This window comes from Fusarium subglutinans (assembly GCF_013396075.1).
Source record: "Fusarium subglutinans strain NRRL 66333 chromosome Unknown NRRL66333_c0000016, whole genome shotgun sequence".
Lineage (NCBI taxonomy): Eukaryota > Fungi > Ascomycota > Sordariomycetes > Hypocreales > Nectriaceae > Fusarium > Fusarium subglutinans.
The window spans coordinates 120,076-134,617 of NW_023502079.1; the positions used below are offsets into that span (position 1 = coordinate 120,076).

Below are 14,542 nucleotides of genomic sequence, written 5' to 3' on the forward strand. Positions count from 1 at the left end.
GCATGCTAGCCAGTATCATGAACGATCTTGATTGCCAGGGGAGGAAAACTCAGGACCTTGATCCTAAAAGACAAAAAGACTTTAGGTGACTTAGCCTAAGCTTATGGGACTCTTCACTAAATCTATTTTAGCACCCTAAGGTATTCTAAAGTCTTATGCTTTCTTGCTCCCCGAGGACATGCTTCAAGAAGCATTTTTTGACCCTTATCACACAGGATGGTCTTCAAATTTCAATTAGAAACAAAAGCATGAATTCAAACATTTTTTCTATTGTTTCCTATTCGATTCCTCATCAATAAGAATAATTTCCTATGTGAATGGACTTCCATCGCTCTGTGTCACCGTCATGACGTACGATAAAGCACTTTACGCGACATCACGTGACTTGACGCGGGGCGCGTCTCCCTGGTGATAGACCGTGAATCCATTTCTTTAGACAGGGATCAGGAATCAATAATCACCCAAACAGTCGGTCAACGCTGTACCCTGTATATGCTTCTAAAGACAACGAATTCCCACCAGGAGGGCGCAAGCCTCCAATACTATCAACATGGCCGCCCAGACCGTTGATCCTCTAGCTGACGAGCTCGCTCTGGGATGGGGTGAAGACACGATTTACTGCGAAGCGACTTGCGACCCCGAAGATGTCTTGTACGAAGGCTCAGACGACGAGAACTACGATAACCCTATGTCACGAAAACTGCGTATCGAAGCAGCCGGTCAAAGATTTCTCGACGGAAAGGCTCCAGTCCTCTTGACCGCATTGCTCAGAGGTCCCTTTGATGCGACGTCCTCGAACTGGGTTAACCCTTGGCGTTCAAAGCACCGAACGGCTGGAAACGCAAGAATAATAAGGACGTCGCCAGGGAAATTGAAAAGGTCCGCCAATGTTCGACGCAACGTATCTATACCAGAGACAGTTCAGCCGGCTAGTGATAGTCTGGAATGTCACCTCCCGAGCCCCGAAAGCCTCAACCAAACTTCCGAGACCGAAACACACCCTTATTTGGAAGAAGATGAGCTGGCCAAGGTCCGAGAATGGAGAGATGCCGTGGATGCTGAGAAGAAACCGAAGGACGAGTTTTGGGCATCAACACCACAAGGGTCATTATCTGAGAGAAAGCGAAAGGCCAAGGGATCATCATGGTTGAAACATTTGGCGAATAAACGACGAAGAACAGATGTCACGGAAACGGGCTCCATTGATACTCCGGTCCCGTCCCGAAATCAACCTTCGCTCTCAGCTACGGCGTTCAACACATCCTTTTCAAGTGTCCCCGATCGGTTGCCGTCTTCCGCCATTGCGAAAAAGAGATTCTTCTCAACACCAAGCAAAGTCTCAGTTCCCCAACGAGGCTCTGTACCCGGAACTACTGATTTGAGAGCTCAAGATGAAACGGCTAGCAACAATCTAACACGTCGCCCAGCTTTCGAGACCCAAGAAGATGACAGTTTCTGTTTCAAAATGCGACCAAAGCTCAACCAGGCTGTGGAAACTGCATCCATGCCCAGAGATGAGGACACTTGGTCCGGCCTGTCATCCCCTAATGACGACTTGGCCAGCACAATATCCGAAAACAGCACACCAATAGAGGAAGGGCGCAGCCTACGAGACTCGGATGTTGCGATGGAAATTGACCAAATTGCTGTGACAAGCCCTCTGTCATCCATTTCAAGCAAGGAGTTTCATGGATTCGATGTTTCTGACAGCCGGATGATTGACACCACGACATCTGATTCGGAGCTCACAAGTTGTCCTAGTCACGTGTCAGCGGAAGACGGAATGGTGCTCCTTGCTGAAGAAATGTATAGCGAATGTCAATCAACCACAGGGTCAGAAGATGAGGACATGGGTGGGACAACCGATGTCACCAGCAGCCTGGCTGTAACTGAAAACCACGAGGACAGTGTAACTGCTTCTGTGGATGAATCTAGCGAAGAAGAGGAAGAGGAAGAGGTTGGCAAAGCGAAAGCCACTGAAGTCGTATCCCCAACAACAACAACAATCAATAATAGGACGCCACAAACCTTGGCAGGACGTCGTGAGGCTGAGACGACGCCATCAAAACCCACAACACCTTCTCATGCCGAGTATCTTCTCAGAACTTCAATCAAGAAGAGGTTCATTCCTCAAAGCTCATGGGAAAAGTTGGCAAAATTGACTGGAAGTCCTGCCTATCAAAGCTTACCCCAAAGAAGAGCATCTTGCCCGTCGAAGCTGGCCTCCAACTCTCCCAGTGGTCGACGGAAGACAGCATCAGTTCAATCTACCCCCATGAAGACGACTCTACGTCGAGCTTTGAGTCTTCCCCAGCCGTCGTTACAGAACGTGAGGAGACCAACTGTTGTCGATAGCACAGCCAAGGAACAACAGCTAGAGCAAGAACAGCGCCAACCCAACTCACCAAAGGACACACGCATTCCCTTCTCACAGCAGACCCCATGGGCCGATAGTAAGCTTTCTCAGTACGCTACACTGAGCCTAGGCAAAATATCTACAGACAGCCCTATGTCAGAGTTGAAGGAAACGGACACTATCGTCGCTGAATCTAGCCCTGTGGAGCAGACACCTTGGACAAACGAGATGGCCGAACTGCCGGCGATACCCCTGGCCCTGACACCTGTTGTCGAAATAGAGGATCGCACGACAGTCGAAGAGCCAAACACACCAGCCATTGCATCTCAAGTTGATGCGCCACTACAGGATGCCTCTGCGGCAGCCACAACGGTCATAGAATCGACACCTGAGCCCCAATTCTCGGTCAAGTCATTTGCGTCCTTCAGATCAACTTCCCCAGGGCATGGTTCTCGAAGAAGCAAGCGCGCTGCTTGGAGGGGATCGGGAAGTCGTATGCCAAGCACGCAAGGTATTCTGGCTTCCGCAACGAAGAATCCTTGGGTGGTCAGGAGCTCTGAGCGTCGAGTCTCCTTCGCACCGCTACCCCATGAGACTAAGGGATACTCGAGTAGCCCAACAACGCCTTGCCCATCTACGTCTAAGGGACGTCAAGGCTCACCACCACCTGATACTCCTATATCTGAACTTCCTACCTCTGGAGATGACAAGTTCCATAAGCACTTTGATGCCGTGGTGCGAGGACCTATCATCCGTCACAAACAGCGTTTGCTTCCATCAGAATCACAGCGTACAGTTGGCAGCCCAATGCCAGATGCCATGGCAGAGGCTTTCCTTTCGGCAGACCAGTTGCGTCAATCAGCTCCTCCTTCAGATCCGACTAAGAGCGATCGCGAGTCTGATGAGTCGCAAGACCCTATGGAAATGGCGGAAGATGTTTTCCGCGAGATGGACCACGTCTTCGAATGGAATCTTAGTGGAACAGAATCATCACCCCAGAAGACTCAGGGCCAGCAAAGTCCATGGTGAAAGGATCACCAAGAACGTTTACACCTACACGAAGGTTTCATTGCGGGCTTTGCCCCTATGGATGAATTTATTACTTTCAAGAAGAAAGGTTTTTTGTTTTTCATGCATCAGCAATCATGCCGAGCGTCATGGACCTCGAGCGTATCAGGAGTTTAAGGATGAACAGGGAATGAAAGACACGACAGTCAGACTACGGGAGTCATATATGGAGGTTCACATACCACTCAGGCGTATAACGGGTAGATACCTCAAGTAGATTTATCAACACGAATTCGAATTATGTTATGTTTACTCAGAATCGTAGTTGTGAGAGTAGCAAGATGAGTAAGGGGATTCATGAAAAGGCAACATCTCTATCCTAAATGACAAAAAGCCTTAAGTAAACTCAGGTAAATTTAACGTAATTTAATATGATTTAGTTAGATTCAGAGAATCTTAGACTAAGTATTTTTAGGACCTTGATCTAATATCAGAAGTCTTGCGCCCTGGGGACGAGATACGCAACCTCTGTTACAGAGGCAACACTACGGAGTATCAGACTCGAAATCGAATTTACGACATGCGTCGATATGGAATAGGACCAGCTCAGAGCTACAGAGCATTTAATACGTATTGTACACGCAGTCAAGTCAGTCCCTGTGTTCCAACCACGTGCACGCCCAACATTCCGGGGGCCTGGAAACGAGGTGACAAGCTTTTTCATGCTGTACCTCGTCCTCAGGGAGCAAGAAAACATCTAGCCTTGATATGGGGGTGTCAAAATAAACTTAACAAAGGGTATTCTAAGTCTATACTAAACTTATGCTGAACTTATGCTAAGTTACCTAAGTCTTTTCATCACTTAGGATCAAGGTCCTGGGTTTCTTTCCTCCCCTAGCTCATAGCATTCGATTCCGACACCGCTTCTTACAAATGCAAACATGACGAACACGCATAAAAACTCTTTTCCTTCGCCTATTCAAAAAGAAACGTGCATGATGCAAGGCCTGCAATGCTGTCTCCCTTTCATCGCCCATGAGCCCGCGGTTGCGGAGCTGATTCGCCAGAAACCAACGTGCGCCTCACAAATCTCTAATTGAACTTAACTTAACTTACGTTTTGATGTTTTCAATAGCAGCATGTAAAGGTTATGCCAATTGGGACAACGAAGTACTTCCTCGCCTTGATTACACGCCCCCTGGCGGCACATGGGAGCGAGGGGAGCTGTTTGTGGATGGGTTGAGCTAGATCGACGATTCAGTGTGGTGAAAGCTTTGGCCAGTGGAAGTTTCGGTGTAAACTAGAAGCAGCGACGGAACGTGTGTCAAGATGCCGGAATCGTATTCTGGAGATGATCTATCAGGGGGGAGATAGGTACTTTGTCGTCCGTGTTGAGAAATTGAGGATTCGATGCCAGGGCTGTTGGATATCTCAGTGACACAGCGGGATCGGGGGTGGAGCAGTTTTCCGCCCAGTCCGGTCCCGGGAACGGTAATATGCATGCTCTGGAGGAGGAAGCTTATTAGTCGGATCTGAGGTATAGATCCACGCAATATCTTGATGTAATTCCGGTCTTGCCTTGCTAGGGCTGTCGTCTCTTGTCTCCAGCTGCACGTTGCGCTTGGTAAGAAGACCCATTTGCAAGAGTCAGATGACCACAAAGTCTGTGGGTTTGTGGATTTGTATCCATATACTGGCAGATCTCTGAGCGTGAGTCCAAGATTTGCCTTGAAAGAATATCAAGAGGCGGGGAATCTTGATGCAGAGCAAGGCCGAGTTGAGCCCTACTACGAAGCAGATAACACTCGACCGGGTCTTTAACCCGGTTGAGGCGGCTAAAGAAGGGCCGCATTGATAATCATCCTTCAGACACTGTCTTTGGTGAGAGTGACAGAGAAGCACACGACATATTCAAAGGATCGGCCGGTTCTCCTTCCACAGTGCTTCTCGTTTCCCCTTCCCCTGAATTGGCGCTGGGCCAACGCCGTAGGACATGTCTCACTTGAGATAGTCCATGTCACTCAAGATTTGAAGCCGGGGGTGACAATGAGGCCGGGTTGTGTTGAAGGTTGAGGAATTCGAACGTCATGGAACGTGAAGTCAAGGCACGTTGTTGAGGGACGGGCAACTATTGGCCGGAGAGTGACATGCACATCTCTGTGGCATTGACTTTGGCGAGATAAAAAAGAGTCTGGCTAAAAGATGGGGTAGACCAGCGACTTTAGTGATTGGAGAATCGAGGTAGGGATGGGCAGGGCAGGGCATCTTCCACGGATTCATGTGTTTCGATAGTTGTTGCTGGTGTTGGTGTAAGAGACCCAAGAGCCACTTTGGCGGGATGGGACGTGCCGTCATCGTGTAAGCTACAGTAGCTCAACGAGATGATACGACCAGGAAAAGCGTCCCCCCCATCAGTCGAGTAAAATCCTTCATTATTCATGCGTTTTGAGAAACTGTGAATTTGTCCGGGGCACCGGGGAGGGTTGGTAGCAAAAGTCTCTTTTACCCGGAACGATATAGGGTAAGGTCTAATCATGGATGTTTCAGTGCACGCCTCTTTCGGATCAAGGGCTCGAAACAAATTCCACCGATTAAACGTTGCAGAACAAACATCCATGGCTTCATGCAAGTATGAGCACCGTCGGCGGCCGCAGTCATATGTGAACTCGGCTCTTTTGTCTTCTTTCTTGCGGCTGATGCATGTTATTAGCGGGGATATCTCGACAACAATCCAACGTCTAACAACACACCCCAAGGTTATAAGCTAAGCGCACAATTGCAACAATAGAAGAAAGAAATAGCGTCTCGTGCAATATACACTACTCTGCAATAGGGATTCGGTAAAGGGCTCGAAAATGAAGCGATCTACGGTAGCTTATTCACGTTTCCTGGATGCCATTTCAGGGGAATATGATCAAGCTCAAACAAAAAAAGAAAACCATAATACGCCAAAGGGGGTACGGACGGCAGGGCTAGAGCCATACAACAGAGTTGCTGAGAGAACGTGTCTCGGGGGTTTCATTGTGTCATCGGAGATTGATGAGCTGGCTGGCTATGATGATGATGATGATGAATGATGGAATGAGGAAGCTCTGTGCTCTGGGGTCAGCGACTGAAAAGACCGGACGTGGCAAGACGACACCAGACCCTCCATCTACTGGCCAAAGCCATCATGTTGTGTAATGGACAATAAAAATGTAAATTGTAAGCCGCAGACCGAGTCTGTAGTCTGAACCAATACCAAACCGTCCAGATGTCAATGTCTTGTGCGCTGAGGTCTCATTTTAGAGAATCTGGGATTATGATCAGCGCATAAATGGAATCGAAATCGCACTGTCGGCGCAACTGACCTGACCTGATATGTATCAACAACACCCATCATGGGCATTGCGAAGATGTCATGATCTTGGCCAGTTTCGAAGCATCACATGACACCCTTTTGGATTCCCACCCACCAAAGAGAGCCCCGCACTAAGAGACACCATTTGATAGATGCACTGATGGAGGGTGAACGATATGATACGTGTGCGATGATGGGGAGAGTATGACGAGATTTGTTGATGATGGGCAGTTACTTAGGCCTGTGATATGCGATTCACATGCAATGAGAGTTGCTGGATGAATTATTAGAACTCAAGTGAGTACTGTAAACCGCCTGTGGCTTAACCAATTCGAATTATCAGCATGGCAACCTCCAGAGAGAATCCAACCTAGCCAACCAACAAGGACCTGCATACGCCATGTTCGAATAGGAATCCAAACCAAAAGATTCCGAAACCTTAGCCACGCCACTTCTCTCTATCTCAACCTCGACCATTGTCCTTCACTTTTTGTTGTCAAGGGATAACCCAGTGTAGCCTCGTCGGGGAACCAAACCATCCAGCAGCCGCATTAAAAGAGAGATGAAGCATCCAATCAAGAAAGCCAATTGCTAACAGAAACCATCAAATGTCACGAACCAAACGTGGGTCTCCCTTGCGGGTTGCATAGCCGAGAATGAAAGGGTGAACGTGACCAAAGCGAAAGAAAAATCCAAGAAATGACCCAAGAATGACCCAGTGATGATCCCTGTGAAACGCAGCAGAGGTTCCGCCAAGCGGCCGACAAAATACGTCAGCCTTGGCTCAAAGTTTGCAACTGTAACTTTGAACTCTACCTAGACAAACAATTCAGAACTTTAGAGACATACATTCTCAAGATATAGCATTGGTAATGGTTGAATATGCGTCTTATCAGCCATTGACTTCTATCAGACAGCACAGCTTCCTCAAAAGTCATAGACATGATGCAGTTTTATTTCCTCACCCTCAAGAGGCAGGGTTAGATGCAAAACCTCCACTTTCTAGCAGCAACGGCGCAGCGGGGCTTCTGAATAATTGCCTAAAGCATCGTGAGTCTGCCCAATGGTTATTCAAGCTGGATCCATGATGATAAGGACATGCATGGGGGATCTGACGCTTCACGCATATCTGCGGAGCGTCCTTTTACAGCGGGACCAACTATGATACTCTTCTAGGCACATTGCAACTTCAATTGCAAACTGCGAGTGTAAGTGTGACTTGGTGAAGTGGTAGGAAACATATGCAGATAATACTGGGCAATGCAGATCTGATAAGCAGAGAGCGATAATGATTTGCAGTTGATCGGACTGAGGCTTTGAGTGATCCAAGCTGACTATACTCCCTGACTCCGTATTGATATAATGAACGAATGTCGTTCCACAAGTCTGATCAGAGTTACCAGCTGGCAATGTCTACATATTTTGAGGCTGACTGACATCAAGGTCCCCTAGAATTTCACCTTCGAGAAGCCCGGTTATCTCGCAATCCATCCACATGGTAGCGATAGGGATCAATAGGAAGGGTTTAGCAAGCCACACCCCCTTCATTCCCATCTCATTCCCTCTCATCGCAATCACAATCACAATCACAACTGAAAAACCTTATCAGTCTCTCAACACTCCCCTCCTCAACATCTGCTGTGTTGCAGTTTCATTAACAACTTGGCCTCAAATCCCTTGCTTCGACCGTCTTAGATAACAATAACCGGTGTTTGAGCCTCTCAACACTAAAATCACTTTCCATCCAACCTCTCTTTCACATGGGCACCACGGATAGCGCTCCCGGTGCCGCAACACATTAATTAGTATCCACTGGGGTGACCGCCGCTGGTTGGGTTTATCCAACAGCTTGGGAATTGGGTTCCTGCGACGAGCACAGACTTGGGCTGAGTTTCCTGGTGTGTGCGTATACGGTATTGGTTACTAGGGCTGATCTGCTGCTGCTGCTCGACCAGGCAATCCCTTCATCCATACGATGTTTTTAGTTGCGGTGTAGGTAGAGAGACATCCATACCGGGGAACGATGAAGCCAGGCCCGGAACTTGGCAATCAAATAATTTGGCCTCCGGAAGTTAATTGAATACGGCCACTAAGAGCCCGGAACCCCGCGAAATGGCACAGTGATGGGCTGGGAATGTCTGGTTTGACCTGAAAAAAAGTATCTGAGTCACTTTGACCGTGATCAAGTCACCCCGCCAGAGAGGCAACCCCTAGTCACTGCCAAATGCCGGGCTGGGTAATGGGTCAGGTACTTGTCAGTCAAAAAGATACATCTTTTTTTGATGGCTTGATGTTCTAGGGCACCCTCCCTAGCCTCGCTACAGTGATTGACTGACTCTGCTCTGCTGGGTTTTACTGATGGGACTGCACTGGCAGTGCCCCGCCCGGGCCATGAAGTGCCCCTCCCTCGGTCTCAGATAGCACTTTGACTTGCCTTACCGCCCCCCGAGAAAAGCGAACCTAATGCCAGAGGCAAGCCCCCCGGCCCCGTATCTACGAATCATTCCTCCACGCCCACATCTTCTCCCATCCACATTCATCCTCACAATCTCAACTCACAACTCGCAACTCTCCTCCTCCTTCTTCTCTCCTAACAAACCAAACAAAGCGTGTCGCGCCAGATGTCCTCCTCCTCATGTCCAGTCCGCATCGTCTGTCCGAAAATGCCGCACACGCCGTTCAGGTGAGCGAGCCAGAGCAATGTATCCGTACCTGTTCCAGTTCTGCGCCTGTCCCTGAGGCCCTGCCAGATACTTCTGCGACAGGCCATGGCGCTGGTGCAGGCATAGCCATAGCGGGACAAGATAGCAGTGTCGCTGGCCCTAATCATGATTATGATGATGTTGATGATGCCCATCAAGGGCACCTTGACCAATCCCCCGCCGTCGCCCTTGCTGCTGCTGTCGCTGGTGATCCCACAGCCGACAACACTACTCCCACTCCCTCTTCCGTCTCTCCCTCCCTACCGCCACCCTCTGCAGACAAGGTGCCCAACAACGTGCCTGATTCTGTTCCTGATTCTGATTACGTGCCCCGTGGTGATGCCAATGCCAGGGACACTCCAGACCAAGCCGATACCCTCCCCATCGGCGTTGCTCTTGACCCTCCCTCTGCCTCAACTTCCAGTAATAAGAAGGCCCGTGGCCCCGGTCCCATACCGAGGCAGACCGGCCCTTCCCTGCTGACCCAAGCCTTGGCTTCCGCGAGAGGTATCACCAATGTCAAATCTCCCAAATCCTTCTCTCCTACATCTACTCCTCCTATAACTTCGCCATCTCCCCCAACTCTTACAAATACATCTACTGCCGCTCGACAGTCTAACCTAGACAAGACCATCCCTTCCTCTGCGACTATCTCGACTCCAACTACTCCCACTGCGCACTCGAGTCTTTACTCATTGACAGGGCCACCAACCGCACCAGCGAACCTCGCTTCGCAATACGATCGCGATAGCGCCTCAAACCCCTTCGAATCTTCTTATCACAATGTTCCAGCTCAGCGCACCGCTCCTAGGCCGTTAGCTAGAGCCGCTTCCGAATCTATCAATATGGGAGCGTCTACTACTGTTACAACGATGACGTCGCTCGTCCCTCGGGAGGCGGCGAGCGTCCCATCGACTTTTAGCCATTCAACTCTTGCTACTACACTTCGAGGTGCTCTTGATCATCGTGAACCGATTGACATGCCCCGTGGCAAGGCATCGACATCTCTGGATCTCGATAGACAATCTGTTGACTATTACCAACCCCAAACCACAAGCTACACAGCAGCCCTTATTGACCGACCCGTCCCTCTCGATACTCGCTCAGGAACCAAGACACCACCCATGGTGACGCGAAAGGAGGATGCGAAACCCGTTCAGCAGAGGCCGGTACAATGGGCAAAGATGCCGCCTCACTGGAGTGGCACTGGCACGGAAAAAACTGAAAAGATTTGGTCCATTGGTTCTGCGGAAGGACAAGAAGAGGATGGCTTAGTTGAGAAGTCCGTGACTGAGGCAATGGCTGGCCTGGAGCATAATGCTCGTAGCCGCAAGTCTAGTTACAGTCTACGATTCTTCAAAGAAGGTCTGCCACCAGAGGATAAGCCACGTCGCAAGGATACCAAACAAACGGCGAAAGAGAAATTGGCACCTCTTGAGGAGGGTCATCAACATGCCTTGCGTGAAGCTTCCCAACCGACAACCTCTGACAAAGAGCCGACGGCCGTTCGCACTCGCCAGGAAGACCGAAAAGGTTCTTTTTTCACATCAGATTCGCTCGATGAACAGCCTGTTCTAAGCACATCTCCTAGCGAGGATTATTTTTCCATTCCAGTCAATGGCTCCGTCAAATCTGAAGACAAGGCGCCGTTGCAAGTGCAGCAGCCAGTCTCCCAGGCCAAAGATGGAAACGAACAGGTGGAGTCGGCCAAAGTTGTGGGGCCGATCCCGGTCGCCAATACCGAGACCGCCCGTGAAGCCGAAATTGTGGAGTCCAGACGGGACTCGGCGGGCAGTGCTCATACTGATGTCGGATCTCGCGATGATGGAGAAGCCGAAGAATCTGGGGAAGAAAAGATCTCATCTGCCGTCTTTTTGCCCCACCAAGAGCTCCAAGATCCTTGTGTAAGTGAACCGCAGGACCGCATTGCGGCCCGTAGTATCCGCGTGCGGTCTCTATCGCAAAGTAATCAGCGCCCGTGGCTTGTGAAGGCTGATGAGCCAGAGTCAGAAGCCATCCATGAGAAGGATGAACCTCCTTATGGAATTTCCCGTCACCCTTCTCATGAGAAGCTTACCTTGAAACGCGGTGACCTCATCCCTCAACAAGGTGAAGAGGGTGCCGTTATTGAGGAGGAAATCACAGTGACAACTGACTCTCATAAACAACCGCAAATCGTGAGCCAGTATGAAGACCATGTCCATGATCATCAGCATGACCCTCAAGAGCCTCTGGAGGCGATCGAGCTCATTCCGTATAAACATCAAGTTGGTGGACACACCACCCTCTGGAGATTCTCTCGAAGGGCTGTCTGTAAGCAACTCAACAATAGGGAAAATGAGTTTTACGAGACTATAGAGAGATACCACCGTGATCTGTTGCCTTTCCTTCCTCGGTACGTCTGATCGAATCGTGTTTTGCGACCCTCTGCGTCTGTATTATTGAGATCGTGCTGAAGTGCTAACTTTGACAGCTATATCGGTGTATTGAATGTCACCTTCCAGAAACAAGCTCGCCGAAAGAGCACGTCCAAGAAAGACGAGGTGGCAGCAGCCGAGCGCAAGAAGGCACAGGAAAAGCTTGAGTCTAGTAGAAACGAACTGGAACAGAACGAGGGCCAGGACGCCATCACAGTCGAGAAACCGACAGGCCGAGTTATTAGCCAGTCTCTCGCCAATAGCAACATTCCTGTTCCGACGGTAACTTTCGACGACAACAGGCACATTCTCCCCCGAAACCTTCTCCAACCGATGCCTTTGCCAAGAGAATACCGACGACAAAGTATCTCAACTTCCACTGTATCAAATCCCTCCGTGCCATCTTCTGGAACATCGAGCAGACCGCCTCTAGATGAGCGACCCAACAGTTGGGGCGCAACCATGGTTAACAAGAGGTTGAGAAACGAGGTTTTCAACGACGCATTCCTGAAGGAACCTGTCAAGATTCATCGACATCGCCGACCACACCAACGATCAATTCCACGTCCTACTTTGCAACGCCTCCTGCGATCCACGAATTCTGACCCCGCTCTGATCAAAAGTAACTCCCCGTTCATCGACGTTCACGATGAAGCAAACGGCTATCCTCAGGAACGAAAGATTGCACATCACTACTCACACAGTGATCTCGGGCCTGGCATGGATGAATATGTTCAGTCTGAGCCTGAGCAGGCTCCCGAAGAAGTTAAAGATGTGACTGGAACAAGCGCTCCTGAGCCGGAAACTCTGAAGGAAAACCCTCTTACAGCGAAGAAGAAGCGCAGGTATTCTGCTGGCGGTCTTCGACGGAAACCTGAGGATGTTAGAGAACCCAGGGGAGACTTGAAGTACTTTGAGGAGGCTGATGATGCTGGGTATAAGGGAGACAACGAAGATAAGCCCAAGCGACACTCAAAGACACATTCTACGAATGGACACCATCATCCTGACACAAATGGTGCCCACCATCACTCACAGTACCTAGAGCATCTGCGTCCTGAAGACGAGTTTGCCATCGAATCGACTGAGCCCACCCCGGCCATGGAAGAGACTGCCCATGAGTTCACCAAGATTCCTAGGCCAGTCAACCCGAAAGAGGCAAAGACCCAAAAGGATCGAGTCGAATACTTCTTGCTCCTAGAGGACCTTACATCAGGGATGAAAAGACCTTGTATGATGGATCTGAAGATGGGAACTCGACAATATGGCGTGGAGGCTAGCCCAAAGAAGCAAAAGTCGCAAACTGAAAAGTGTCGAAACACAACATCAGCTGAGTTGGGCGTTCGAATTTGCGGACTGCAAGTGTGGAACGCTGCGAAGGAAACATACGATTTTCAGGATAAATACTACGGCCGCAAGCTGAAAGCTGGAGACGAGTTTCAAGGCGCATTGCAAAAGTTTCTATACAACGGTGTTGATCTGCATAGTATTCTGCGACATATTCCAGTTGTGCTCAAGAAACTTGGGCAACTCGAACAAATTGTGAGCAAGTTGAACGGGTATCGTTTTTACGCCGCGAGCTTGCTCATGTTTTACGACGGCGATACGTCCGAGGATGCGGACAACGAAACGATGTACGAGTCTACCACTGACTGTGCAACTGATACAGAGGAGACCTCGCGAAGGAAGACGAAGAACAAGAGGGAGATCGATTTCAAGATTGCGGATTTCGCCAACAGTGTCACTCCTTTTGATAAGATTGACGACAAGCCGTGCCCTCCGCAACACCCTGATCAACCTGACGGTGGATTTCTCAAGGGCTTGCGTAGTCTGAGGAGATATTTTCTCCAGATTCAAAGGGACGTGAGACAGGAGCTGGGGCTTGATCCTTATGGTAGATTCTCGCATCACACGGACTATGCCGGAGATCTTGATGCCGAGAACGGGATGGTCAGCCTTTAGATGACCTTAGATAAGGACGGTGGGGTGGTGTACGTTTGAGACGAAGTGTCTGATACCCATTACTTCATTTCAATTTGGACGGTTTTACAAATGGATTTTTGGTTTCGCTGGAGTTTGGTTTGTTTTTCTTGGCACTTTTCTGTTTCATGGCCAACTTCTCTCCTGCGGAGGGACCCTGGAGTTCACAGGAATTATCACCATGGCGGTATGGAACTGGAACAAAACCCAGAAGGGAGACAAAGGGTAGAAGGAACAGGGCTTATGTCTTATGACATGTTGAATTCAACTCAAAACATACCCTGCATCGGTTGTGGCGCAACAGCAAACAGGAAAGGGGGGCTGGAGCTGGAGTTTGAAAAGCCCGTTTTTATCATCGACTCCCTGTTTCACTTGGGCTGGAAGTGAGTGATGGGTCGAGAGGGAAGGAATGGCAGCGGCTCTGGCTTCGCTGCAGGAAGTGCTTGTTTTTGGATTTCTTGACGTGTAGTTTCGTTGGTGTTGGGGTTGGGGAACGAAAACCAGAATGATGACGGTGTTTTTTGTTTGGCGATCTGCTTGTACCTTGACGGCAGTGAAACGGGCATCCTGGTGGTTTCGGCAAGGTAGCTCTTAGACGTTAGAGAAAATGCAAGCTAAAAGGTCGTTGGTTCATAATCCGTATAGTTACCTACTGAGGTCTGATGGTTTGGTCTCGTATCTACGGATAAGTGAGCACGATATCTGTGAGACTAGGTTAGCGTCGCAACTGGTTCCAGCG

The 14,542-nt window shown here is 49.5% G+C and overlaps 2 protein-coding genes across 2 annotated transcripts; both read left to right on the plus strand.

The window, feature by feature from the left end:
- Positions 1 to 550: 550 nt before the first annotated feature.
- On the plus strand, positions 551 to 3,385 carry FSUBG_1856 (protamine p1; the record flags this gene model as incomplete). The annotated part of the gene is made up of 1 exon (XM_036679566.1): positions 551 to 3,385. One exon carries the CDS (start codon positions 551 to 553, stop codon positions 3,383 to 3,385), a length of 2,835 nt encoding a protein of 944 aa, XP_036542499.1.
- Positions 3,386 to 9,339: 5,954 nt separating this feature from the next.
- FSUBG_1857 (transcription factor KCS1) lies at positions 9,340 to 13,785 on the plus strand (the record flags this gene model as incomplete). Its single annotated transcript, XM_036679567.1, has 2 exons — positions 9,340 to 11,801; positions 11,880 to 13,785. 2 exons carry the CDS (start codon positions 9,340 to 9,342, stop codon positions 13,783 to 13,785), a joined length of 4,368 nt encoding a protein of 1,455 aa, XP_036542500.1.
- Between the last annotated feature and the right edge of the window lie 757 nt (positions 13,786 to 14,542).